This window comes from Monocercomonoides exilis (assembly GCF_001643675.1).
Source record: "Monocercomonoides exilis strain PA203 chromosome Unknown scaffold23-1346700, whole genome shotgun sequence".
Taxonomy (NCBI): domain Eukaryota; phylum Preaxostyla; order Oxymonadida; family Polymastigidae; genus Monocercomonoides; species Monocercomonoides exilis.
This window is the reverse complement of record NW_027150568.1, coordinates 184,364-210,033: the sequence shown is the minus strand read 5'-3', so window position 1 is coordinate 210,033 and position 25,670 is coordinate 184,364. Positions and strand designations below refer to the sequence as shown.

Sequence of the window (25,670 nt, the reverse complement as noted above, 5' to 3'; positions counted from 1 at the left end):
TTGTGCCTCCCCTGAAGAGATTAGGTAATAGCAACGGGGCTGACTAAGTTAGAATTTAATCGAAAAATTTTTTGATTTTTTTTCATTTCAAAATAAAAATTTTTTAAAAAAATAAAAACAAGATCATAACCAATATTTTATTTGTATGAGTGTTGTCAAACAAAGAAAAGAAAGTGGATTGGCTAAATTGGGAGATTTGATGAAATCTTTCCAGTATCGTCAAATCAAAAATCGATTACTACGTATAGCCACAATAATTGCTGATGGAAAACGCCGTGTTACCAAAGCTGCTAATCTAAATGAATTCTCTCGTTCATCGATAAACAGAGCCGTAACTGCCGTTGAAAAGGGTAGAATTGTGGGAAAAGTTGGTCGACCAGAGCTTTTCACCAAAGAAGACAAAGAAATGATAACCGGAGTCATCAGAATCGAAAGAATGACAGGAGTTAGTTATTCTGCAACTCAAACAAAACGATTTGTGTGCATTATTATTTCTTTCTAATAAATATTTATTGTTGATTATAATTAAAGATGGAATCAGTGCTAACTGATAGAAAAATTCGAAGCGGAGAAGAAGAAAATCAAGAAGTTAAAATTTCAAAATCAACACCAAATTCCTTTGTCAAACGAAATCCAGATCTCAAAACGTCCATTCCTCATAACGTTGATATTCAACGTTTATCTGTATCCAATAAGCAGTCTCTTCAACCTTTTTTCTCCCTTCTGCAATCACTTCATGACACTCATAAATACTCCACTTCACTCATCTTCAACACCGACGAATCCTCTTCACGCCTTTCCGACACCACAAAACAACTAGCCGTTCATCCGTCAGATGCCCCAGTCGGGTTTTCCAAAACACCAATCAACATGCCGAACTCCACACTTGTGGTTGCAGTTGCCGCTGATGGTTATTCTCTACCAAGCCTTGTTCTTTGGCCATCCAAAAAACTGCCACAAGAAATGAAGGTCTTGCTCAGCCCGCAGCTTCACGCCTGGGCAGACAATGATGGATGGATGATTGATGCATTATTTGCGCGCTACGCTGAAGAGGTACTACTACCTGGAATTGCCCAAAGAAGAAAATTGCTGGATCTGAATGAAGATAGATGCTTGCTTCTCTTGGATTCTCATCCTTCAAGAGCACAGCCAGATCTGTGGCAAAAATTTGCAGTTACATCAATTGACGTAGTGACATTTATTCCACACAGCACTCATCTAACACAACCACTTGACTGCGGTGTTTTTGCTGTGTTTTAAAGATGTTTCAATTCAAACCATGTTGTTCCATCTTCCTCTTCGATCGCACTCAGACGAAAAGCAGTTGCAAATGCCTTGCCACAGGCTTTGCAAACTGCATTGCTTCCTTCAACAATTCACTCTGCATTTGAAAAGAGCGGCGTGTTGTCTGGGCAGTCCAATTCTGTATTGGTGAAGTTACCTGACACTCCTTCAGTTCAGCTGAAAAAAAAAATCCCATCGTTTCAATTTTCATGGAATAAATATTTCCGACCAAGCATTTTTGGATGAATGGAAAGCATACAAAAAGATGAAAGAGGAGAAGAATATTGATGATTCTACTGATGGAAAAATTGAAAAAGATTTGTTTTCTGAAGAGAAGCCGAAAAAAAGAAAAATTTCCAAATCCCAAATTTTAAAAGATGATGATTTAGAAGATGTTAATGAACGAAGAAATACCAGAAGAATTAATAAAAGAGAATTGAGGGATTATATTTACTATTGAATGTTGCATTTTTTCGAAAATTTCAACATGCGATTTATAACAAAATATTTATTTTTTTATCAAAAAATAAAAATTATGTCCGGATAAAAAAATCACCCTAGTTTTTCTCTTGAAAACTCTCATGTTGTTGATGAAAAGAAAAAATTTACGGTTATTGTGAAAAAAACATTTTCATTTCAAGAAAACTGAAATATTACTCAACTCAACAAACTGGTGGTGTGTTTGTGCTAATTGTCACAGGAAGGGTGAATAAGAATTGTAATTGGAAGTACATATATAAATATATAATATAATGTAAACCACACATCAACATCAACGAAAAAAGGCGATTTGTAATCAAAAAAGAAAAAGTTGAAACAAAAAAATTGTAAAATATATTTCAAACGAACAACAACTTGTTGAATATACATGCACGCAAACAATAAATACAAAATGCATTTCAATAAAAAAGATAAAAAAAATATGCATTTTTTTTTATTCCACCATCTCATTTTTCTTTTACAAGAAGCGTCTTTGAACTGCTCCCATCAGATCCATCAGATCCATCACTTTCTTTGCTCTCTTCATTTTCCTCCACGCAATTCGAAGAGCATTCATAATCAACTGCATCTGAAATCGTAACTGCCACTGCCCCTGCCGGAAATCGCTGGATGAACTCCCGCTTCAATTCCATCAGCTTCGGCCGATCTGCTGCTTCTTGGCTCAAGCACGACCTCATGCACTCAAACAACGATGACTCCCTTTCTGCTCCATTTGCAGGCCTCTCCCCATTCACAATCTTATCTCCTGCTGTCTCTGCCATGTACTCCCCAAACGGGATCTCCAGCGTCAGGCACTCCCACAGCATCATCCCAATCGAGAATGCCACCGACTCCTTTGTAGCTTCCATCTTCTTGTTCATCAGCAGCTCTGGCGCCTTCCATCTCAAGCTTTCTAATTTGTTGTCCTCATCATCCTCAAACGCTGACGAAGGCGGAGGCGAGACTCTTCCTTTCTTATTCGCACATGAGCAATCAGACGCAGATGTCACAATGGACGACGACGAAAAAATAGACGATGAATCTGAATCATCAGATGAAAAGTCTGAGTGGAGGGCAATGCAGATCACCATGTGTTCTGAGAACAGCACAATATGCGGACTCAGATTGGCTAGCGATCGGAGCGGGTTTTCCATTTCGTCGAAGACGTGCAGCGCGAGGTTAGCCACCCAGAACAGAACTTGAGCTGCTGTCATCTCCCGCTCCTGCAAAGTGTCAATAGCCATCTCTTTCTTCTCGTTTCTTCCATGCAGTAGCATGAACAATGAATCCCTTAAGTCCACAATCAGCTTCTCATGAGGCGATGAACAGGCCATTGCATCCACCAGATTCGACATCGATGAGGTGGTCGGGCACAGACTCTCCGATCGAACAAATGTTGTGTCTGTGTCTGAAGTATCTGTTGTGGAAGTTGATGAGATTGATGGTGATGGTGATCTCTTTCTTGTCTCTTCTTCCTCAACCTTTTCCAGTGCCCATTCTGGGATCTTGTCTGAATCTTTCCCAAGAATGTATTCTGTTGATCCACTCTCGCTCAGCAAATACTCTTCAGACTCCGAATGTGCCATCTTCTTTCCACACATCCTCCTCTTTGCATTCTCCTCGTTCTTCTTCTCTGCCTCTCTTTCTGCTCTTCGCCACTGCTCCTCTGGCGACATCTCCATCGTCACCATCTCAATCAGCTTTGGATCCTTTTTCACTGTGTCTTCCACAATTATCTCCAATTCTTCTGTTCTTCTCTTTTGCTTTCTCCATCGAACAACAAATATTATAAATCCAATCAAAGCAATAACAAACAGCACTGCAAATATCAAAATCACAACCAATGCCCATGAAGATTTTCCTTCTTTATTTCCTTCAACAGTCCTTTCATCTCCTTTTGGTTCAGGTTCACTTCTGTTTTTCAGAATGAATGATTGCGTTGATGAAGGATTATCATTTACTTCGAATAAGATATGCACACTCACTTCGATTTCATTTCCACAACTGCTGATGAGATCCTTTGCAACGCTTCCTTCTGCTTCTCTTTCTGACAAGAATCCATTTGAATCAAAATCATATTTTTCGATCTCTTTCTCTTCTCCAAGACTCTTCACAACTGAGAAGGTCAGATTGCATGGAATAAGAAGCATCCCTTTGAATGTCAGCTTCATTCTGTTTGCTTCTTCTTTTGCTTCCACACTCTTCAGAACAGGAATGAAGAATGAGGAATCCCTCTCAGAAACAATCCCTTCAAAACTGCACCCATCATTCAACATCCAAAGAGATGCATTTGGCAAAACTCCATCTCCTCCTTTCAAACTCATCACATTCAATGTTCCAGAATCTGAACAGATGATGTTTCTTCTCAGTGATGGATATCCTTCAATCGATGGATTATTGTTTGAGAAATTCCCTGCTTCAATTATCACATTTCCTCCACTCATTGTTATTCCACCATCTGGTGAATTTGATATTGTTGTGTCTTTCATCATCACAGAACTCTTCACAACATCCACAAGAGATCCATCCCATCTGCACATCTCCTCTTCAACATTCAAATATTGCTCGTTCCTTTCCTTTGTTCCTCCATCAAACACGCAGATGTCCATTTTAATATCTAAGCTATTCTCCAATTTCATCAATTTTCCTTTTGAAGTTTTTGAACTGACTCCACCTATTGTGCAATTTGCCAATTGAATTGTCTTTTTCATTGATAGGCACGATATCAATGATTCTTCATTTCCTTCATCTGTTATGTTTTCTGTGTTAAAATTCTTAATTGTTAATTGACCACATCCAATGATTTTAATAACCGAATGAGAAATTGTTGAATTGCAAATCGTTAATGAATCAATTTCTGATGGAAGTTGTGATGAAAGATGCAAAGCAGATTTTTGAAGAATGAGATTTGACATTGTGCATCCATCAAGTTGTAATTCTCCTTTTGACATTTGAATAATGTGAAATGGAATGTTTGCTAATTCTGCATTTCCTTCTTCTATCAATTGTTTTGAGGTGAATGAACAATTCATAATTTCTAGAATCCCTCCTTCTGGTGATATCAGTGTTTCATGTGAAGAGATGAAATTCGAATCAAACACAAAACTCACTCTCAACAATGAGACTGTTCCAGCTGTTGTCACCAATGCCTCTCTTGTGCTTTCAATTTCAGATTTCACTTCAACTTTGCATATAACTCTGCTCTTCGAACTCAAACTCATCTCCTCCAGATTTATTTCTTTTCCAATCACACTCTCTTCAACAATGAGTATTTGGCTCACATATTCAGATGTCAGATGCACCAACCCATGCTCAATCGAATAGCATGGAAGAGCATTTGTTCCACATTGCTTCTCATTCGATCCATTAACATTGCTCACAATGATTGTGTCACTCTGATGGATCGTCACAAAATCAATCAGATCCGTATCGATTGGATAATCACATTCATCTTTTCCATATATTGCATTTATTCGTGAATAATGGCCTTCTCTGAGATCAAATCGAAATTGGCTTTCATTTATTTGAGAAGAAATATTGAAGCATTCAATGAAAATGTCATTCCCCACTTTTGCCGTGTTTGCGCTGAATTTCATTCCCACAAATGTGAAATTCAAAACCCCTGTTTCCTTTGTTGCCAAATACACTCCTCCTCCTTTCCCTGAATTAATACTGCTGCTGCAATGGCTGATTGTTGAGTCAATCATCTTCATTGATCCAAACTTTCCCAATGTGAAGAATATCGCCCCTCCTTTTTCACTTGTTTCTGCTTTGTCTTCTGTGATGTTGCTCGAATTCACAACCAAACAAATCTTATTCTCACTCTTTGACTCCAAAAAACTCGCTCCATTGTCGCTCATCTTCACTCCTGAAAATGATGATTTTTCAATCTCAATATTTGTTCCTTCATTTTCTCCATTTTTCTTCAATCCTGGCTCAGATTTCTTGATTGATAAAATGCAACCACCACTTTCATTCAACGATTCCACTCGAACATTCACCAATTGGCAAGAAACTCCAGTATTATTAATTGCAAAAATACTGTTTCCAATATTGCTAGATTCAATCGACAGATCATTCACGTCCACACTGCCTCCAATCGCATTCACAAACACACAATCAAATCCATTGTTCACTCCCGCTTCTGAATGGAATGAACATCCAGTTATCGCCAACTCACCAGCTCTGCTTGAAATAATCGTTTTGACTGAGTTGTCAAATCCAGTTGACAGTTTCAGTTGGATATTCATCAATTCAAGATGATCATCATTTTCCATGAAATATTCCAGTTGATTTCCAATTGCCTTTTCAACATTCAATACTGCATTCGCATTCTCTTCTCCCATCGATGATGCTTTTTTGATCTGATAATTGGACATGTTGAATGAATCTCGAATAATGGTTGATCCTTCAATCTGAATTGTTTTCATTCCACTTTCCTTTTTCATGTTTTTCATCCCTTTCCACATTGTGAAACAAGGCTCTTCCTCACTTCCACATCTTGCAACATCAAATCCTTCTGATGAGATAAATATCTCAAATGAGCAGTATGGAATCAGAAACATGAACAAATCCTTTTCTTGATGAAAATAATCACTTCCAACAAACAGAGTTTTGTCATTTGTCATTGACGAGTAATCAAACTTGAACGAAGCATTTGTCACAGAAGAATTAAAATCCTTTCCCAAAATGAACATATTCTTTCCAATGGCTGCATTGTTGTTTGCAAACGAGACGTTTTCAAAAACAAATGGCTTTTCCTTCAAACAATTTTGGCAATCCAAATACAGGAATCCTCCTTTTCCATTTGTTGTTAACAGTGAACAAGATGATACATTTGAAGACTTTATCTCAATTTTCTCATCATCTTTCAATGCGATATTTGCAACCCCTCCTTCTCCACTGCCTGCATTTTCAATATTTGAAAAGTTATTGTTTTCAAACAAAACGGAAGAAGATATCATCAATGGAGATTCACCGAATGAACACTCAAAGTTGCATTTTTCAATTGTGCAATTCAACAGTTTCACTCTAAATTCTCCTTCGCTCTCTCCTTCATTCACACTTCCAGAAGAAAATGAAAATGAAAATACCGAAACTGTTGATTTCACATCTGAAATTCTTACAGTGTCCAGCTCAACCATCTTCCCTGTTGATTTGATCAAGAAAAATCCTATCGTGTTTTGTTTCCCTCCAATCACACTCATTGCGCAGTTCTTCATGTGCAGCTCGCCATTTTGAGTGCTTGATTCGATCACTGTTGAGATTGTTCTACTAAAACTCGATGGAACAACAATCCCAATGAACTCCATTTCTGTCAGAGATGTAGATTTCAGAACACATTCTCCTTCAGAGCCACTAATATCACTTTGGCATTCAATCTCCACAATTGTCTCAGTTTTTGCCTTCATACACATTCCTCCAACATCCAAACACCCCACCATCAACGAATTTGAACTTACAACAATTTCTTGTTTAACATTCTGCGTTCGCTTCAGATGTTCAATCCCATAATTCATGCTCTTGCATGGTGCTTTCTCCAGACCGCAATACACCTTTTCGACACCAGATGCTCCATCAACATACACTGAGTCAGCAAAGTATCCATCAAAAAATATGAATAAATTGACATTCCAATCACCGAATGCCTCTGTTCTGTCATGTCCAACAATCGAATTGTCCTTTTGATCGATGCTTCTCATGAAGGCGAACAAGGGCTCTTTCACACAAGCGACAAGGGATTCGCACACAAAATACATATCTCTTCCGACACTGGCCTTGTTGCCTGAAAACACGATATTGGTGATGGAAAAGGAGGATTCTGACACTTGTGACTTATCCTTGTACTCGATCATGAGAGCACCGCCTCTTCCTCCAGAACTTGAATCCTCGCTCACAGAGCAGGTGGAGAAGGTGGTGTCACTCACAGAAAATGTGTTTGTAGGGGCAGATGAGGCGAATGAGATGCACCCGCCATTTGTGGCAGTCTGTTGGTTTTGCGGAGCTGAGTCGATGTTTGTCATGGTGCAGTTGGTGAAGGAGAGGGAGAGGGCAGGGGAGGTGGCAGAGGAGAGGACACAGCTGGTGGGGGTGGCTGTGGAGGTGATGTGGGTGATGTTGGAGGAGTTGAGGGTGAGGGGAGCGGTGAGGGAGGTGAGGTGGAAGATGCTTTGGCTGTTGAGGGTGAGACTGGTGATTGCTGTGTGGTTGAGGGCGAGGGAGCCAGCAGTGAGGAAGAAAAGGGGTGTTGTGATTGATGATGAAGATGGGGTTGTTCCAGTGATGGTGGTTGTGTTGATGTTGAGGGAAGGGGAGTTTTCGGAGAGGTGGAAGAGGATGGGTGTGATGAGGTTTGAGGAGTTGTGGGCGATGTCGAGGGCAGAAATTGTGAGGGAGCCCTGAGTTTGCGCAAAGAGGGCAGAAGAGGCAAATGGATCGGGGGATGATGATGTTGATGATGAGGATAATGAAAATGAAGAAAATGATGATCTTGATTGTGATGACTGTGAATATGAGTTTTGTGGTTGGGGAATTCCACTGGATGTGATGGTGGTGGCAGTTGTTCCATTTCCAGTGACTTTTGTTTCAGCAGCATTGAAGGTGAGAGTCTGAGTGGGAACAAATATTGAGTTGAGGAGGGTGAGATGGGCGATTTGGAGGGGGATGAATCCGCTGAGGGCATACTCAATTGTGGCGCATGGCATTTGCTGTGTTCTGCCACAGCCGCCAGCATCTGTTCCACTGTTCGCAACTATTTTGCTCGAAGGGATAAGAGGAAGCCAACTGTTGTACACATCGTTTGATGCTGTTCCGGCATTCCACACTCTGTTTGTTGGGGTCGTTGAAATACATTCTGTGAATGGAGATTGAGTGATGTAACTTTCATTGAAGAACACATCGTTTCCTCTGCCATTTTCAGCTGTATTGGCATCGAAGAAGCAGAATGATATGAATTTTAATCCATTCATCCAAGTAAATGTTCTGGTGCAGCACAATCCAGCACCTCCATATGAAGAAGAAGCAGTCAATTTATTATTTATAAACTGACACTCATTTACTAAAAATTGACTTGACTTGATTTCTGGAGGCAAATTAATAGTCAAAGAACCTGTTGAATCGCCACCAGAATTTGCAAAACAATCACATTTTAAAAATTGGAATTGACCGTTTGAAGTCATGTTATTGAGCCAAAAGTACCAGCCAGTTCCACACCAATTTGTTATTGAACATCTCTCTGCCTTGCTTTCTGAGAAAAACCAAATAGAATTTGATTCTGGCCAGCCAACAAAAGCAGCTCCTCCATGCAAAGCATTACAACTTATGAAATTGGATTTTGTGATATCAATTTTTAACAAATGCCCACAATATAAAGCTCCACCCACTCCATTCTCTGAACATGAACAATTGTTAAAAGAGCAAGAAGTGATTGTGAGATTTGCAGCTGGACAAACAACATAAAGTGCACCTCCATGATCACTCCCGCTACTTGAATCATTCCATTCGCACCATTCGAAACGATAGCTACTCTGGTTGAATGAATCTAATCTTCCGGGAGTTTTTCTTTGAGATTCTGTTCCGACATAGACCTTTGCAGCATTTGGTAAAGAGCGTGTTTGGCTGAAGAAAGAGGTGTTAAATGCAGAGAGAGAAGTGGATGGGCTGTTGAGGTTGGGGAGAATGGTTCCATCGATGGGGTTGTGAGTGTATTTGAAGATGGTTGAGTGGATGGAGAGAGATGAGCGAAGGGAGAAGGAGGGGATTGAATTGGTGTTGATGTTGGTGGAAGTGGAAGAGAGAGAAAAGGAAGATGTGGTTGAGATGAATGAATTGAGTGAGTGTGAAGGAATGGATTGAAGAGATGAATGGGATTGGGGAGAGGAGATGTTGGAGAAGAGGGTGTTTGAGAGATGGAGATTTAGGTGGATTTGGAGGTGGGGATGGGATTGGCGATGGATGTGGAGAGGGGAAGAGGAAGAGAAAATGGAGTAAGAAGGGGAAGGAGAAGGGGAAGAAAAAGAAAAAGAAGATGATGAGGATGAGGATGAAGATGAGGAAGATGAAGGAGAAGGGGAAAGGGAAGGAGATGGAGAAGGGAATGGAAATGGGGAAGAGAGGGAAGAAGGAGAAAAAAGGAAGGGCTGGACGAGGGGGATGAATGAGGAGAAAGAAGAGTGAGAGATGGAGAAGGAGGCAGGGATTGGGAAGTGTGCATCTGGGAGGAGATTATTTGGGGTGGAGAAGAGGGGGAAGGAGAGGATGGCAGGTTTGGGGGTGGTGAGGGAGAAGTTTGTGAGGGCGAGGGAGGCATGGGCAGAGAGGAAAAGTGGAGATTTTGTGGCCGGTTGAACTTGACAAGTGGAGGAGATGATGGTGGCAGCTGAGAAGCGTTGGGAAGTGAGAAGTGGACAACTGTTGAGAGGGATGACATTGAGATGGCTCATGCACAAAGAGGCGTTGATGATATTTAGACAAGTTTGAATACAACAGACGTGATTGTCAATTGCATTTTTACTTTTAGCTACATAAATGCAAAAATTATTGTAATATTTGTTGCTGTGTGCTTCAACGCTGATCCTGCCTTTCTGCATCTCCTCGTTCCATTTTTGTTGGATTTGTCTTTCTGAAATACCTCCGCAATTACAACAGTTAACAATAAGCAATATCAACGCAACAATATTGAATGCAGCTTCCATGTTGGCTGAGCACCCCACCAATGAAGTGGATGGTTGATAAAAACGAAAATGAAAAATTCCCGCGCCCATATTATTTTGAGAAATTTTGAAAAATGCAAATTTATTCTTTCCTTTTTTTTCTGTTCGTTTCTAATTATAAAAAAAAATTTATTCAGAAATAATTTGAAAGATACACTTTAAACTTTTCTGTTTAATATATTTGAAAATGTTTGCACTAATTATTAAGTTAAAAGATTTGAATTTTTAATCGTGATTTTTCAAACAATTATTTTGTTGAATATTATGATAAAGCTTTTGCGACAAGGAAAAGTGAAACGATGTTTATTTGTAGAAAGAGTTATCCCGATTTGAAATATATATATATTTGTATCTAAATCACATGTATGCTTATAGAAAAAGAATAGACACAATATTTCCTTGTTTTCAATCGAATTGAAGGTCTTCTTGTATTTTTTAAAAAAATTTTTTTAAAGCAAATTATTTATTCATGTTTTGTGATGAAAATAAATAAAGAATAATAGAAATATATTGATTAAATAACTTTATTAAATTAAAGGATTTCCCTTAATTTATAGCTCTGACCCTTTAGTTTTTATTGTTTATTATTTATCGTTTGTGTTTTTATAATAAAGGTGTAAAAAATTTCCGTGTATCCAATTTTTATATGCACATTTCGATGTCAATTGTTTATTTTGAAACTAGATGGGGTGCAGTGCTTCTCTTAAAGTTGCTAGGGCAACTGTTTTTGGTATTGATGATTCAGGGAAAACGACTTTTATAAAAAAAGTTTGCAATTTTTTTAATGAGTTGCATTTTTCATTGGATGATGTCATTTAATTAATTTGTAGCTAAATAATAAAACAGCCAAGTCAACTCCAACAGGTGTGCAAAAAGAATTTTCGAGAATTTTTCAAGTGAAGTTTTTTCTATTCTGAATAATAGTTGGATTCAACACCGAAACTATCATTGTAGATGGATGTGAACTATCATTTTTTGATATAGCGGGTCAACAGAAGGTATTTATTTGAAGTTTTAATTGAGTATTAGAAAATCTTCATTTTTTTGTAAATAGTATCGTTCTGTATGGAGCTACTACATAAAATGTATGACATTTATCGAGTTGCTTATTTTTTACAAATTAAATGACTAGCGACCAATTTGATTGTTTATGTTGTTGATTCTGTGAATGTTTCACGTTTGAGATGCCAGAATAAGTGCGGAACATGTAGCTATTGTGAATTAAAGAAGTTGATGAAAGTTGAAGGAGCTGCTAATTTACCGTTTTTGTTATTAGCAAATAAACAAGATGTGAAAGGCGCATTAAGTGCAAATGAAGTTTCTGACTTATTTCAATTGAAAGAAATCACCAAGTCTCCACAGTCTGACTTTTTTCATTGACTCCACAAATCATTGTAGCAAATTATTTACCAATTACATTCATCAAATTATTTTTAAATTTGAAAATGTTATCTTTTCTTTTATTTATTTATTTATTTATATTTTCAAATTCAACAGCATTGTTTTACCAATCTCTGCACGAACTGGAAATGGACTGAAAAAAGTGATTAATTGGATCAGCGCCAAGCTGGATGATATGGATCTTCCTTGGAAAGGAGACGAAGTTGAGTTAAAGCCTCCTCCGCTGCCTGAAGCAAATGGTTCAGAGGAGGAGACTAACAGCAATGGAGAGTCTGCGTCTTCTTCTTCTTCCTCTTCCTCTTCTTCCTCTGCGAATTCCCGGCTGAAGCAGCTGGTTGACGACAAAGTGCTTTCGCCGAAGACATCACCACTGATGGAGGATGTCACCGGCTTGGACCATCCTGAGCTGGAGGAAGGCGAAGGAGGCAGCGAGAACGGCAGCGAAGAAGGCGAAGGGCTGACAAAAAGTGGGAAAGAAAAGGACAAGAAGAAGAAGAAGGACAAAGACAAGAAGAAAGGGAAGAGCGGAGATGGCGAAGAGGAGATGCAGAGGGAGCATTCGGAGAGCAGAAGCGAGAGTGAGGAAGAAGGAAAGAAGGAAGGCGAAGGAAGATTGGAGGAAGTGGATGCTGTGAAAGCGAGTGAAGGAGAAGAAGAGACAACCGACGGAGAGGATAAGAAGAAGAAAGACAAGAAGGACAAAAAGGGGAAGAAGGAAAAGAAAGGGAAGAAGGACAAAGACAAAGAGAAGGAGAAGGAGAATGAGAATGAGGAGCTACCACCAGAGCCTGCGATGGAGCCAGTGGAAGGGCCAGTGGAGGGTGCGTTGGATGAGATGGAGCTGCCAGAGCCTCCGGAAGAGCTGATGATGGAGCCGCCACCAGAACTGCCAGAGATCGATGGAGATTTGGAGGAGCCGCCAGAACTGCCGGAGATTGAAGAAGAGCTGCCAGAGCTCCCGAAGGAGGAGATGAATGAGGGGAAAGAGGGAGAGGAGGATGAGGAGGAGAAGAGGAAGAAGGAGAAAGAAGAGAAGAAGAAGAAGAAGGAAGAGAAGAAGGAAGAGAAGAGAAAGAGGAAGGAGGCAGAGGAGCAGGAGAAAGAGAAGAGAGATGCAGAAGCGAAAGCGAAGGAGATGGAGGATGAAATTAAGCACTTGGAAGAAGAACTCAGAAGAGAGGCAGAAGAGACTGGAATATCAGCAGATGACATTCCAGTGGAGGAAGAAGAGGAAGAAGAATACGAAGAAGGAGAAGAGGAGGAAGAGGAGGAGGAAGAGGAGGAAGAGTAAGCGATGAAGAAAATTATGAAGAAGACGTGAAGTGTTGCATGGGCAACATTTAGCGCGATGGAGGAATGAAGAAGAAGGGCAGAGGAATGAAGAGAGAGTCATATTTGTGAGGGAGCAAAGGACGATGCTGTGAAGAGCGAATGAAAAGTGGATAGGCCAAAAGGAGGGCAGACGAAAACATTCAGATTGCAATCAGACAAAAGGAAGAAAGGCAAGATTGAATGAAGAATGAGACAAAATTACGTTTTAAACGATAAGTTGTAGCATTTCATTGGACACGTCAGCAGTTTCTCTTCTTGTTTTTGTATTATTTTGGTTTCAATAAAACGATTGGTTGTATATTTTGTTGAGTTTACTTTGCATAAATTGATTTGGTTTTGGTTCTTTCTCTTTCTCTTTCTCTCTCTCTCTTTTCACGTTATCTTTTCTTCTTGACATTATAATGAACTTTAACTCTGATTCTTCTTTTCCCTCTTCTTATCCTACGTACTTTCTTTCCCATCCATTCTTTTTTTTTTAACTTTATCTTTTTCTTTGAATTGCTTCACTATTTTACAACTGTCTTCATATCAGCTCACGTTTCGATACCTTTTTTTTTTAGACAGCAAATTTTATAGACATTTTTTCAGCTGCCTTTCAAAATTGTCAATGTGCAAACAACAATTTATTTGCTGTCTTTTATTCCTTGTTGTTAATGCAGTGTTTCAATCTTTATTCATCATCATTTGTGTCATTAAAGATGGAATGATGTGTCCAATGGAGTGTTCGCCTATCCAAATGTGCGACAATTGCGTTATAAAATGTGCTCTGTTATTTCATTTTGTACTTTCTTTTCTTTTCTTTTTTTCTTTCTTTCTTTATTTATTTATTTTTATTTTCTTCACTTTGATGTTTCTGTCTTTTCTTATCCTTTCTGTAATCTCTCATTTATACAGAATGAATAACTGCTTGTATCGTATTGCTTTTGATTTTCATTTCTTGTTTATTTTTTTCAATGTTTTTGCTGTTTTCATTTTCTCTTTAAAAAAATTAAGTTAAAACATTGCTGTGTTTCTTTGACTCTTTGGTTTGATTCTGGAGTGAAGGAAATCAGCTCATATCGCAAAGTTAATATCTGACAATGCTTGACCCTTCTTTCTAAGTGCTTTTTCTATTTCTTTTTCATTTTCTTTCTTTCTCACTTTTTCCTCATTGTTCTTATATTATCTTTCTTTTTTTCATTGCATTTGCTTCGTTTTTTTTATTATGTTTCTTGTTCACATCGTCAAATTCTATTGTTTTCTGTGAAGCATTTCCGTCTTTCATAACAACATTGCAGATGCGCACCCAAACAGCTTTATTTCTTTTGCTGGAGTGGAAACTAATTTTCTGTTGAGTAAAGATTTGGTGCTTCTTCATCACAGCTGCCTCAGTTCATGCTCATAAATCAAAAAAGAAGCTAGCAAATGAGTAAATTTGAAATTTCATTCTTTTTAATAATTTGAAAAAAAATACACATTAAAAAATGAAATGTGAAATGAATTATTTGTGGAAGAAGATATTCAAAATTAAACAGGGATTGATATGCCTCGTTTAACAGCAGCTTCTTCAAGCTCCTTCAACTAAATGAAACACATTTATTAAATTTTTGAATAAAAATGAGCTTTACAATACCTCAAGTTCAAGCTTTTCACAACTTTTTTCAATATCCAAATTTTTCTTTATCGTTTCAAAATATTCATCGTTAAGCGCTTTAAGTTTTTCTCCCGTAGCAAGTTGCTCTGTCTTTCTGTTTCGATGTATGCTTGATATTTCTTCATTTAAAGATTTCACTTCTGCTTCTTTCCTGCAAATTTTAAAAAAAAATTTTTTTTATAATTAAATGGGTAGAATAATATTTGCTGGAATAAAGGCAAATTTGCAAAGCAAACTTTTCAATATCTGCTTCATATAATTTCTGTGAAACTTCTATTTTCTTTTTCCCGTATTTTGAAAATAGGAAGAGATTCATCAGCCTTCAACAGACAATTTTTCAGCAAACACGATTTGAAAAAAAATCAAAGCAAACTTGTTATGTTGATGCTCAATTTCCACATTTGTAATTTCAAGCTTTTGCTGTAATTCATTAATCGATAATTTTTGTAAATCAGTGTTGTCTATATTACTTTCAGAACATATGCTGCCTGATTCCATTCTTTTCTCAGCATTTTTAATGTCCTCGTCGTATTTCTTTTAAAAAAGATATTCTGACGCATGAATGAAATAAGTTATCAGGCACACCTTTAAATCTTCAAAGATAGTTTGAGAAAATAACTCAGATGGTTCTTTCTTTTTTATTGATGATAATTCCTCGGCTATTAACGCATCAATCTGTGATTTAATAGGTTCTTTTTTTGGAGCTTCATCGATATATGGTAAAGAACCTACAGAAGTCTCATAAAAAGACATTATTCAACAAAATAATTTTTATTATTTTTATGATGGTAAAATTAATCAATTGAACCTTAAAAATTTTTAAAATCAGGAAAATATTTTGACCATTATAAAAATAGATGCAAAATCAAAATTCTTTCCAGGCCCCTCCTTGGACCCGTGACCCTGAAGTGTTGAAAGCCATTTTTTCTGATTTGTCGTATATTAATGCACATAAAGAGAGATTTGATGCATCTACAGTATCATCTTTAGAAATGATTGCAAGTTCTGCAATAGCTGCAAATTTCAAATGCGACAGAAGGTTTGGGTCTGGAAAATTACCATGCAATCAACAAATGCATGCAGAGCAAACTTTGTTACAACTTCAAAATGCAAAAATTCCACCTTCACATGAACTTATTGCAAATTCATTTGGTTCTCAAAATGCATGGATGAACGGAACTCTTCCAACTCCAAAAATTGTGAAAAATGATCTTACTGCTTTTGTGCGTTCCGTTCCATTAGCGTCAATATATTCAAGTGAGCAAATGTTCCAAAATGGCTTTCCTAAAAAATTGCAGAGTCAAGATTTGTTGAAAGGAACACAAAAATTGCTGAAAACAGCAATCCTTGATCGAATAGAAAGAACCACAATGCGCTTCAACGCAAAGTATGGAGAAAACATTTCAACCGCAACCAAATCTATTCAAAGATCAATTCCGCGAGATGTGGATAGACTTGCATTTGGATCTTACATACGTTCTGCAACGAAAGAAATACGAGACATATTTATTCAAAGGGATAAAGAAAAGCAGATGCAGGCCAAATTAATATTTTCTCTTTCAACTCATTTCCAGAAGCAGGAGCAATTACGAAGTGCTCAACAAGAAAAGAAAGAGAAAAATAGGCTAAAAGCATTGAAAGAAAATGATATGGAAAAATACATTGAATATGTTCAAGAAAGCAAGAATTCGAGATTGATGCATATTTTGAGCGAGACCGAAAAATTTCTTGATCAAGTTTGCGTTCGAGTTATGGAGCATAAAGATGAAACAAGAAAGGAAGCAAAGAAAGAAAGAAAAGAAGTGGAATTTATTCCATTTGAAGGGCTATCACAGGAAGAAATGGAAGAAAGAGAGAAAAAGTTAATGGGATTTGAAGACGTCCCAATTGAAGCGGAAGAACAACAGCCGGAGCTTTCTTCTAGTAATTTGAGTTCAACAGCAAGGCATCTGCTTGAGTCGCGGGATTTTTATTACACAATTGCACACACAGTCAATGAATCTGTGCTGACACAGCCAAAAATTCTTCGAGGAGGTGTGTTAAAAGAGTATCAGATGAAAGGCCTTCAATGGCTTGTGTCACTTTACAACAATAACCTGAATGGAATTCTTGCTGATGAAATGGGGTTGGGCAAGACAATACAGACGATTTCTCTTTTGTGCTATTTGATCGAATCAAAGGGAAATAGAGGACCGTTTCTTATCATTGCGCCTTTATCAACAATCTCAAACTGGGAAAGAGAATTTGAACAGTGGGCGCCATGCATCAGAGTGATCACATATAAGGGGCCAAAGGAGATCAGGCAGTATGCCTGGCAGTCAGCGCTGAAGGGCACACGATTCGATGTCTGCCTCACAACTTATGAGTACGTCATGAGCGATCGAACAAGACTGATGCGAATCAAGTGGAACTACATTGTTGTCGATGAAGGTCACAGAATGAAAAACTCTCGCTGCAAGTTTGTTCAATCCCTTGGCTCTTTCAAGTCAAAGCACAGACTGATTTTGACTGGAACACCTCTTCAGAACAACCTGCCTGAGCTTTGGTCTCTGCTAAACTTTCTGCTTCCGACTATCTTCAATTCAGTTGAGTCCTTTGAGCAGTGGTTCTCAGCACCATTTGACTCGGCTCCAGGCGAAAAGATGGATGTAACAGAAGAAGAGCGTCTTTTGGTGGTTAACAGGCTGCATCAGGTGCTGCGACCGTTTCTGTTGAGACGATTAAAACGAGAAGTCGAAAAGGAGCTTCCTCCAAAACTTGAAAGAGTTGTGAAATGCGACTTATCTTTGATACAGCGCCGATTGTACGAAAGAACCCAACGTGAAGGAGCAGTGGAGATATCTGCGACATCAGGGCATGTTGCGAAGAGAGGCCTATCGAACACTATTATGCAGCTGAGGAAAGTGTGCAATCATCCTTATCTATTTCTGACTGGCGCTCCTGTTGATGACTCCATATGGAGATCTTCTGGAAAATTCGAACTATTGGATCGTATTCTCCCGAAGTTCAAGGCAAGCAACCACAGATGCCTCATTTTCTCTCAGATGACGCATGTGATGGACATTCTGCAATCGTTCTTTTCGATGCGTGGATTTTCCCACATCCGTCTTGATGGACACTCAAAGGATAGAGAACTCCTCCTCAACCAGTTCAACTCAGATCCTTCTATCTTCATCTTTCTTCTGTCTACAAGAGCTGGTGGGCAGGGTCTCAACCTGCAAGCAGCAGACACTGTAATCCTTTTTGATTCAGACTGGAATCCATTTATGGATCTTCAGGCACAGGACAGAGCACATCGTATTGGGCAGCAGGCAGAAGTCGTTGTGCTTAAGCTCCTGTCAATTGCGCCAATTGAGGCGCGTATTTATGAAAGAGCTCAGTACAAACTGGATGTTGATCGGCAAGTTATTCAGGCAGGGAAATTTAACACAACAGACACAGCGGAAGAGAGAAAGAAAGCGATGCTTGAGATTTTGTATGAAAAGACAGCTATGCGGAAAGAAAAGAGCGAGGAAGCACAAAAGGCTTCGAATGATTCTGAGAAAAAGCAAACGGAACATTCAAATGACGAGAACGATGACGATGAAGAAGACGAGGAAGAAAGAATGCAAAGGTTTAACATTCCTTCAGATGCAGAAATCAATAAGATGATTGCACGCTCGGATGAAGAACTGGAGCTGTTTGCAAAAATGGATGAAGAAAGATATGCAGAATGGGAAAAGAAGTGCTTGGAAGAAAAGATGCAGAATAAAACAGAAACAGATTCTGTTGCAGGACAATCTCCGTCAATGAAAGCATCATCAATTTCGTCATCAACATCAACCACAACTTCAATCACACCATCCACTTCAACTGCATCGTTGAGTTCAGCTGCTGTTTCAGACGCTTCAAAGGGAAGTTCTTTGCAGACTACAAGCACTTCGCCTTCTTCCTCGTCTTCTTCTGGAAATTCATCTAAGCTTCCATCTCGGCTATATGTCAAGACATCACAAGTGCCTGACTGGCTTCAGCCACTCCTTCAGTTGCCTGCTGAACAGCCACAAGAGTACATACGAGATGGCATTGCTTTGTCGTCTTCGTATGGCAATCCATTTGAGCAGGATGAGAACACATTCCTGGGACACGAACTTAGAAGAAGAAAGGCTGTTCGCTATGCAGATGTTATGAGCGATAGAGAGTTCTTGAAAATGTGTGAGGCCAATGAAAACGAAGAGTACATCGAATCAAAACCAAAGAAAGAGAAGCCAAAAAGAGCTAAACGATCTTCGCTCTCTCCATCTCCATCACCTTCTCTGTCTCCGTCTCCTTCACAAACAGAATCTCCTGTGCCAACAAAAGGAGCAAAAGCTAAGTCTTCTTCAAAACAATCAGCCAAACAAAGATCAAGTTCTGATCGTTCTTTGTCTCCTTCTCAGTCACAAACACCAACACCGCGCTCAACAATCATCAAGCTGAAGATCAAAAGACCACAAAAAAGTGTACCAAAGGAAGAGAGAGAAGAGGAGGAGGAGGAGTTTGTTGATCCAGATTTGGCGCTGATGGACGAAAGTGATCTAAATGAGGAATCAGAATATGCTGAACCTGTTTCAGATTCAGGGTCTGATTATGAAGAGCCTTCGAAGAAGAAAACTGCAGCAAAGAAAAAGAAAAAGCGTGATGAGTCAGATGATGATTTTAGTGATGACGATGACGATGATGAAGATGACGAAGAAGAAGATGACGAAGAATATAAAGCAACGAGAGATGATAAACTTTTCAAGAGATTTCAGAAAACGCTTATTGCTGGAAAGAAAAGAATGAAAACTGAGTCCAAGCGTCTTGCTTCGCCTCGATCAAAAGTAAACACTCCAAAGAAAACTTCAATTAACCCTGAAAAGCCTGTTCTGCAACAGCAGTTACAAAATGAGAAAGTACAGTTGCCAACAGCTCCATCCCCAACACAGCAGTCAAAGCAAATGAAGCAATCGAAACAAGAATGTGAATTGAAAGTACTTCCTTCGTCTCCTTTGTTCTCTTCGCTCAAAAAGATAAAGGATGTCACTGGGACTTCTCCTCATCCAACAACAAAGCCGCTGCGGGTTAGGATTGCAGTGAAGAGAATAGATAAAGATAACATCAAGCAGAAAGAGAAAGAGATAAGCACTTGAAACTGTATTTCTATTACCACTTCATCATTTCAATATTTATTCATTTCTCTTTTATAGCCATATGTTCAATTTCACTTCTCATTTCCTGCAGCATTTCACTCACAGCATTTCATCCATTTCACATAGATATAAATAAGCATATTGTTTTGTTCTTTTCGAACGAAGACTTGATCTCTCTCAAATGAGAGGCAACAACAACTTCAGGGTTTCAAAAAGTCGAAGGGAAAAAAAAAATAAATAGCAAATCGAATGAGATGATGGCAATATGAAGTGAGCATCAAAGCACTTTCGATTTTAAAAAAATAGAGTAAGACTGAAATAACAAGAGTAGGGTAGATCAGAATAAAGAATAATAATTGAGAGTATCAAATACAACTTATAATATAAACAGAGTGTGCCATTCTATATGCTGCATTCACCCCTCCTCCTCATCTTTCTTCCTCTTCGTCTTCTCTCTTCTTCCCCTCTTCTTCCTCTCTTCTTCATTCTCTCCTTCTCCTTCTCTTCTCCTTCTCTTCTCCTTATCTTCTCTTTTATTTCTGTCGGGCATACAGCATCGACCACAGCGCATTCGAGTCGCGCGACAGCACTTTGCTCTCTCCATGTGAGAGTGTGTTGAGAAGCGCCTCGGTGAGCACCGCCTTCACCTGCTGCTTCGTCTCTGCCGCGCCTTTGTCGCACAGAAAGCGCATGATCTTCAGAACGGCCTCTGCAACATACACATTCGTGTCTCTGAGGGGAGGGGAGATAAGAAGATATTAGATTGTTAAATAATACAATATATGTGAAATATATATGTGGAAAAAAGTACATTAAGGAATCAATAAGATTAATAAATAAATAAATAAATAAATAAATAAAAGTTAATATTAAGTAACCAAACTTAGAGTCTACTTCATAGTCCAGCTTCGTCACGATGAATTCCAAGAAGTGGTCTTCCAGAATAAACGCGTGGTTCCCGCTGTTCAGCGCCAGATACCTCAGCGTGAAGAGGTGGTCCTTCGTGTAGTCTGCATTCGTCGACGCCTTCGCCATCTTCTTCACCTCTGCAAAGATCGGCAGGAATTCCCACGGAATCTCCTTGTTCCGGTACAGCAGCGCCAGCGCATTCGACGCATTTATCTTGTCTCTGACAGTCGCCGCTGGCATGTTGAAGAACGTGGCAAAGCTCTGATCGCCCTTCAGTGCTACAACTTGGCTGAAGAACGGGTGGGGCAGATGCTGTGGCTCATATCTCGCTACTCCTGTGAGGATCATCTGCAGTGCGCACACAGCAGCAGTCTGTTTGGAGTAGTTGAGCATCTTCACGTGCTGTTCATCGATCATCGTCACCAGCATCTCCACTGCCCCGCTCTGTGCCAGCAGACTCACATGCTCTGGCTGGCTGTGGAAGGACGTCGCCAGGCGGATCGCTTTGGCACACAGCTTCAGCGCCAAATGGGCGAGCTGAGGGGAGAAATCGAGCTTCCGCACAGCAGACGCCACGTAGCGGATGCACTCAGACTTGATCGCTTCTTCCCAGCTCGTCTCTGTCTCGTCCTCCTTCACAGCATTCGCCACAATCTCCACTGCCATCACAATGTCAGCTACTGTCGCCTTCCGTTGCTCTTTCGAATCTTCACTTTCTTCTCTTCCTTCTCTTCTTCCTTCTCCTCTTTCTTCTCTATTCTCTTCTTCTTCTTCTTTTCTCTCTTCCTTCCCTTCTCTCTTTCCTCCTTCCTCCTTCCCTTTGGCAGCACCCATCAGCATCTCCAGCTTCGCATTGAGTATTCCAATGACCCGTGCCAAGTGTGTGATGAACTGGTTAGAAAACAGCGAGCGCCTCACTCTCAGCGGCGCCTGCGACAGACTGTTGCTGAGCGCCTTCAGCGAAAGATGCAGCTCAGCAAACGAATATGGCAGAGTCAGCTGCTTGGCTTTCTGGTTAGTTGCATCAGAACTCAATTTGTGGCTGTTTGTGATGCTGTTTATAGTGCTGTTTCCTTCTTCTTCTATTTCTCTTTCTCTTTCTCTTTCTTCTTCCTCATCTTCCTCATCGAACTCTTCTGCTGTCTTTGAGAAGGCGCTGATCACTTCGAAGCAGTGGAGACCAGTAAAAGACTCAATCTGCTCGCGCGGCGGCTTCACAAAGCGGAGGGAACGGGCAATGGAACGATATGCAGAGTCCAAAGAGGATGAAGAGAAGGGAGTTTTGGAGGAAGAAGAGGAAGAAGAGGAGGAGGAGGAAGAGGATGACAGAGGAGGAGAAACAGAAGCTGAAAGAGAAGAAGATGAAGATGAAGAAGACGAAGATGAAGGAAACGCCGAAGAAGCATTGCGACCAGTATGTGAAGTGGTGTCTGCCTCGTTGAATGCGAACAAGTCATCGTTGATGTTACTGAAATTGTCAACATCCTTCTCTGCCTTCTGCTCCTTTCCAGTTTTCGCTTCTTTCGCCCCCTTTTGCGCTTTTCTCTTGTGCTGCTGTCTTTTCTGCAGCTGCTTCTGCTTCTTTTGGGTGTTCTTGTCAAACATCACAAACGGCGTCTGTCCTGCCAACATTGCAGAAGAAGTCGAAGAAGAAGCAGAAGATGTAGAAGAAGCAGAGGAAGAAGAATTTGCTTGTTCGGCAGACTGTCGAGAAGCGAATGGCGATGCAATCTTTGCCTGTTCTTGTGCAAAAGATTGTTTGAACCGCTTTCTGTCAGAAGCTGAGTGAGGATATCGACTTTGAGACTCGTTTTTCTGAGAGCGCTCATACTGCGCATTCATCGGCTGTGCATACAACGGCGGTGGTGGAAGAGAAGAGGAAGAAGAAGAGGAGGAGGAGGAAGAGGAAGAAGGGGAAGAAGAAGCATGAGAAGTTAAAGCAGCTCTGTGGTGCTGCAGCTGTGGAAGAGGAGGTTGAGACAATGACGACGAAGATGGAGAGGGAGATGGAGATGACGATGACGAAGGAGGAAGTGATTGCGGTGCTGCAAAAGAAGCTGATTGCGAGTAATAGCCAAACGGTGGGGCGGTGGGCTCCGCCATCTGCAAGTCAGAATTCAGGGCCGGGTACTGCCTCCGCATGAAGAGCGCATACGGTTGGGCAACCAAGTCTGTGCTTTTCTCTTCGATTTCCTTGAGCGGGTCGCGCAGCGGCGCCAGCGCCGAAGGATCGATGTCTCCGCGTATCAGCAGCATCACCATCCCCAAGAGCTCAATCAGAGGAAGCGGCGCCTGTTCTGCTTTGCTGGCTCGCATCGAGCGGAACAGAAGGCGGCGCAGACGGATGATAAGCCCGCTTTCCACAACTATGTCGCTCAGCTTGTTGTGGAAAGGCGTTTCGTCGCTCGGAGCGAGTGAAACATCTGAGGAAATAAGTGTTTTCAGTAAATTGTTCACACAATTCTTTGACTTTTCTGCAAATTCCGCACTTGGAGACTTTCATAAGAAGCAACGTGTCAAAAAATAATCTCAAGCTTTAATTAATTAAATATTCTCATACCTCCATCATTTGAGAGCACGACGACAGTGCTGAGGCGTAAAATGTCTTATCATCATCAAGAACTTGATGACTAAAACACTCTAAATGCATTAGCAGTGCTTTTAAGCACAGCTTATTGATCATTTTAAATTTAAAGTTTTTTTTAATTTGTGGTTATCTTCAAAAATTCAATACCTTTGTTTCCACTTTTAAATCAGTTTGTAAAATATCTGTAATTAACTTTAAAATATCACTTTCAATTAAAAGAGGAAGAAATCTATGCTCTGTATATGATTTTTAAATTGGAACATGTTAAGTGTTGAAAAAATGTTTAGTTAAAAAAACATCATACCAGCCTGAATTATTGCAATCAAACTAACAGCAGCTCCTCTGATAAGTAAATCATTTCCTTCTTTAAGCTGATTTATATATGTGGGAAATAGCTGATACTGTAGTATAAAACCATCATATTAAAGAAAAATCAAATATCAAAAGCAATACGTATTCATGTTCTTCAATTGGTTGTGATTCCTCATCATCATCTGAACTTTCTTCTTTTGTAGACATTTATGTGTTGTTTCTTAGGTTTTAAAACTGTAAACTCACTTTTTAGACAAAAATTAGAGAATTTAACTTTAATTAATTATATATCCAATAGTTTTTCCTTTGTTTGCATTTTGGAAATTGTCATTGGAACAATATTTTGATATTTGTTCTCGGTCATGAAATTGGTATATGCAAAAATTTTTCTTTCCTCCCAGAATAAACAATTTGAATTTTTTGTTGATGAATCAATTGCTTGATTCTTTGACAAAAAGGGTTTTAATATCGTCCCAACGAATAAAAGAACTTGAAGATACAAAAAGTGAATGTCAAGAGCTTGTGAATATTCTTGAAGATATGAAACATTGCCAAACAAAATCAGCAATGATTCCAATTGGGAGTAAAGCTTTTGCTTCAGGAAAACTTATTCACACAAACGAACTTTTTGTGTACATTGGCTCTGGTATATATTTAAAAAAAACTGCTTGTGATGCAATTGAAATTGTAAAAAGAAGAATAGAAAGAAATGAAGAATTACTAGAAAATGAGAGAGATGTTCTCAATATTTTAAAGGAAAAAATAAAATATACGACTAGCGAACTAAGAGAAGCACTTGCTCCCTTTGCTGAAGCTGAGAAGACTGGATTTGAGGAAAAACCTTTTCAGATAATTGAAAAAGAAGAGGAAGAATCATTTCCGATAACAGAATCAACAAAGCCGAAAATTAAAACAAATGAAGAAAAAGAACAAGAAGAAAAAGATTGGGAAGAGTTGATGGAATATGCGGATCATTTGGAAAAATTGGAGCGAGAAGAGCTTGACGGAGGCGATATATCAGAAGAATCAACATCAGATGATGATGAAAAGGAAGAAGACAGCAAACCATCTCTTTTATCAACTCAAATCCGAACTCCATCTGACATTTATAAGGCTTACAAAGCTCAACATCCCGATCAATCAAAAACTCAGCCAGTACATCATCTTGTCACGCGACCTATTAATTCTAATGATAGCACTTCATCATCAACCACGCCTTCTTCTTCTTCTTCTTCTTCTTCTTCTTCGCCCTCACCCCAATCGCCTTCTGCCATCTCTCTGAACAGTGAATCTCCTTCAACTTCTGTTATTAACAGCACGTCAAGTTCTTCTTCTGCAATGAATCAACAAGCTCAATCATCATCTCACATGTCAACATCTCAAATATCATCTGCAGCACCAAAAAAAGTATCTTCTATTTCCAATTCACGTTCTTTGGATGGCTCTGCTTTTCAAAGAAAATCAAAGGCTTTTACAGGAATTGTTTGTCTCTTATTAACTATTTCTTTGATTGATTAATTATTATTGTGTTTTTTCTTTTTCTGATTATGTATTATTTGGGACTTAAATTATAATTTTATAGATTGTTGAGCATGATAGCGATGATGAGGATGATGACTGAACAATTAGCGAATTTTAATCAATATTGTAGCCTCATTTCAAAAGATTATATTAAAATGACTTCTTTTTTTCTTCATTTCATAAATGCTTTCATTTTATGAAATGTGGATGAGTGCTTTTGTTTCACCATCCAATTTTCAACCAAACAAAAAAATACTGAATAAAGTTTTAAAAAAATATTGATCACCAAAAGTGTAACAGATTTGGGGCGAAATTTTTGCATTTTTGAAAAAAAACTCAAATTTGTTCCAATT

At 39.2% G+C, this 25,670-nt stretch overlaps 8 protein-coding genes across 8 annotated transcripts; 5 read left to right on the top strand and 3 right to left on the bottom strand.

Annotated features, from left to right (window-relative positions):
• Positions 1-145: 145 nt before the first annotated feature.
• MONOS_3503 (uncharacterized protein) lies at positions 146-1,260 on the top strand (the record flags this gene model as incomplete). Its single annotated transcript, XM_067873509.1, has 2 exons — positions 146-478; positions 532-1,260. 2 exons carry the CDS (start codon positions 146-148, stop codon positions 1,258-1,260), a joined length of 1,062 nt encoding a protein of 353 aa, XP_067727097.1.
• Positions 1,261-2,231: 971 nt separating this feature from the next.
• Positions 2,232-8,942, bottom strand: MONOS_3504 (uncharacterized protein; the record flags this gene model as incomplete). The annotated part of the gene is made up of 1 exon (XM_067873510.1): positions 2,232-8,942. The coding sequence occupies one exon, from the start codon at positions 8,940-8,942 to the stop codon at positions 2,232-2,234; it is 6,711 nt and encodes a 2,236-aa protein (XP_067727096.1).
• A 535-nt stretch (positions 8,943-9,477) lies between these two features.
• On the top strand, positions 9,478-9,919 carry MONOS_17592 (uncharacterized protein; the record flags this gene model as incomplete). The annotated part of the gene is made up of 2 exons (XM_067870527.1): positions 9,478-9,599; positions 9,670-9,919. The coding sequence occupies 2 exons, from the start codon at positions 9,478-9,480 to the stop codon at positions 9,917-9,919; spliced, it is 372 nt and encodes a 123-aa protein (XP_067727095.1).
• A 1,125-nt stretch (positions 9,920-11,044) lies between these two features.
• Positions 11,045-14,498, top strand: MONOS_3505 (ArlL3, unspecified Arf-like protein 3). Its single transcript, XM_067873511.1, has 7 exons — positions 11,045-11,089; positions 11,160-11,243; positions 11,306-11,339; positions 11,400-11,473; positions 11,530-11,560; positions 11,608-11,836; positions 11,973-14,498. Exons 2-7 carry the CDS (start codon positions 11,160-11,162, stop codon positions 13,165-13,167), a joined length of 1,647 nt encoding a protein of 548 aa, XP_067727094.1. The 5' UTR covers positions 11,045-11,089; the 3' UTR covers positions 13,168-14,498.
• Positions 14,499-14,618: 120 nt separating this feature from the next.
• Positions 14,619-15,594, bottom strand: MONOS_3506 (putative Breast carcinoma amplified sequence 2 (BCAS2); the record flags this gene model as incomplete). The annotated part of the gene is made up of 5 exons (XM_067873512.1): positions 14,619-14,768; positions 14,821-14,992; positions 15,078-15,161; positions 15,215-15,375; positions 15,427-15,594. The coding sequence occupies 5 exons, from the start codon at positions 15,592-15,594 to the stop codon at positions 14,715-14,717; spliced, it is 639 nt and encodes a 212-aa protein (XP_067727093.1). The 3' UTR covers positions 14,619-14,714.
• A 91-nt stretch (positions 15,595-15,685) lies between these two features.
• Positions 15,686-20,148, top strand: MONOS_3507 (putative chromatin structure-remodeling complex subunit snf2). Its single transcript, XM_067873513.1, has one exon. It carries the CDS (start codon positions 15,699-15,701, stop codon positions 19,986-19,988), a length of 4,290 nt encoding a protein of 1,429 aa, XP_067727092.1. The 5' UTR covers positions 15,686-15,698; the 3' UTR covers positions 19,989-20,148.
• Positions 20,149-20,521: 373 nt separating this feature from the next.
• On the bottom strand, positions 20,522-24,003 carry MONOS_3508 (uncharacterized protein; the record flags this gene model as incomplete). The annotated part of the gene is made up of 6 exons (XM_067873514.1): positions 20,522-20,720; positions 20,872-23,393; positions 23,458-23,568; positions 23,632-23,720; positions 23,789-23,885; positions 23,938-24,003. 6 exons carry the CDS (start codon positions 24,001-24,003, stop codon positions 20,522-20,524), a joined length of 3,084 nt encoding a protein of 1,027 aa, XP_067727091.1.
• A 192-nt stretch (positions 24,004-24,195) lies between these two features.
• MONOS_3509 (putative Prefoldin subunit) lies at positions 24,196-25,593 on the top strand. The gene is made up of 2 exons (XM_067873515.1): positions 24,196-25,278; positions 25,379-25,593. Exons 1-2 carry the CDS (start codon positions 24,223-24,225, stop codon positions 25,415-25,417), a joined length of 1,095 nt encoding a protein of 364 aa, XP_067727090.1. The 5' UTR covers positions 24,196-24,222; the 3' UTR covers positions 25,418-25,593.
• Positions 25,594-25,670: the final 77 nt, after the last annotated feature.

Bases quoted from the DNA above. Each gene is read 5' to 3' on its own strand.
- MONOS_3505 (XM_067873511.1), top strand. From the start codon at position 11,160: ATGGGGTGCAGTGCTTCTCTTAAAGTTGCTAGGGCAACTGTTTTTGGT. The intron at 11,244-11,305 runs GTTTGCAATTTT...ATTAATTTGTAG, and splicing joins AAACGACTTTTATAAAAAAA to CTAAATAATAAAACAGCCAA. The intron at 11,561-11,607 runs GTATGACATTTA...TTAAATGACTAG, and splicing joins ATGGAGCTACTACATAAAAT to CGACCAATTTGATTGTTTAT.
- MONOS_3507 (XM_067873513.1), top strand. From the start codon at position 15,699: ATGCAAAATCAAAATTCTTTCCAGGCCCCTCCTTGGACCCGTGACCCT.
- MONOS_3509 (XM_067873515.1), top strand. From the start codon at position 24,223: ATGAATCAATTGCTTGATTCTTTGACAAAAAGGGTTTTAATATCGTCC. The intron at 25,279-25,378 runs GTTTGTCTCTTA...ATAATTTTATAG, and splicing joins CAAAGGCTTTTACAGGAATT to ATTGTTGAGCATGATAGCGA.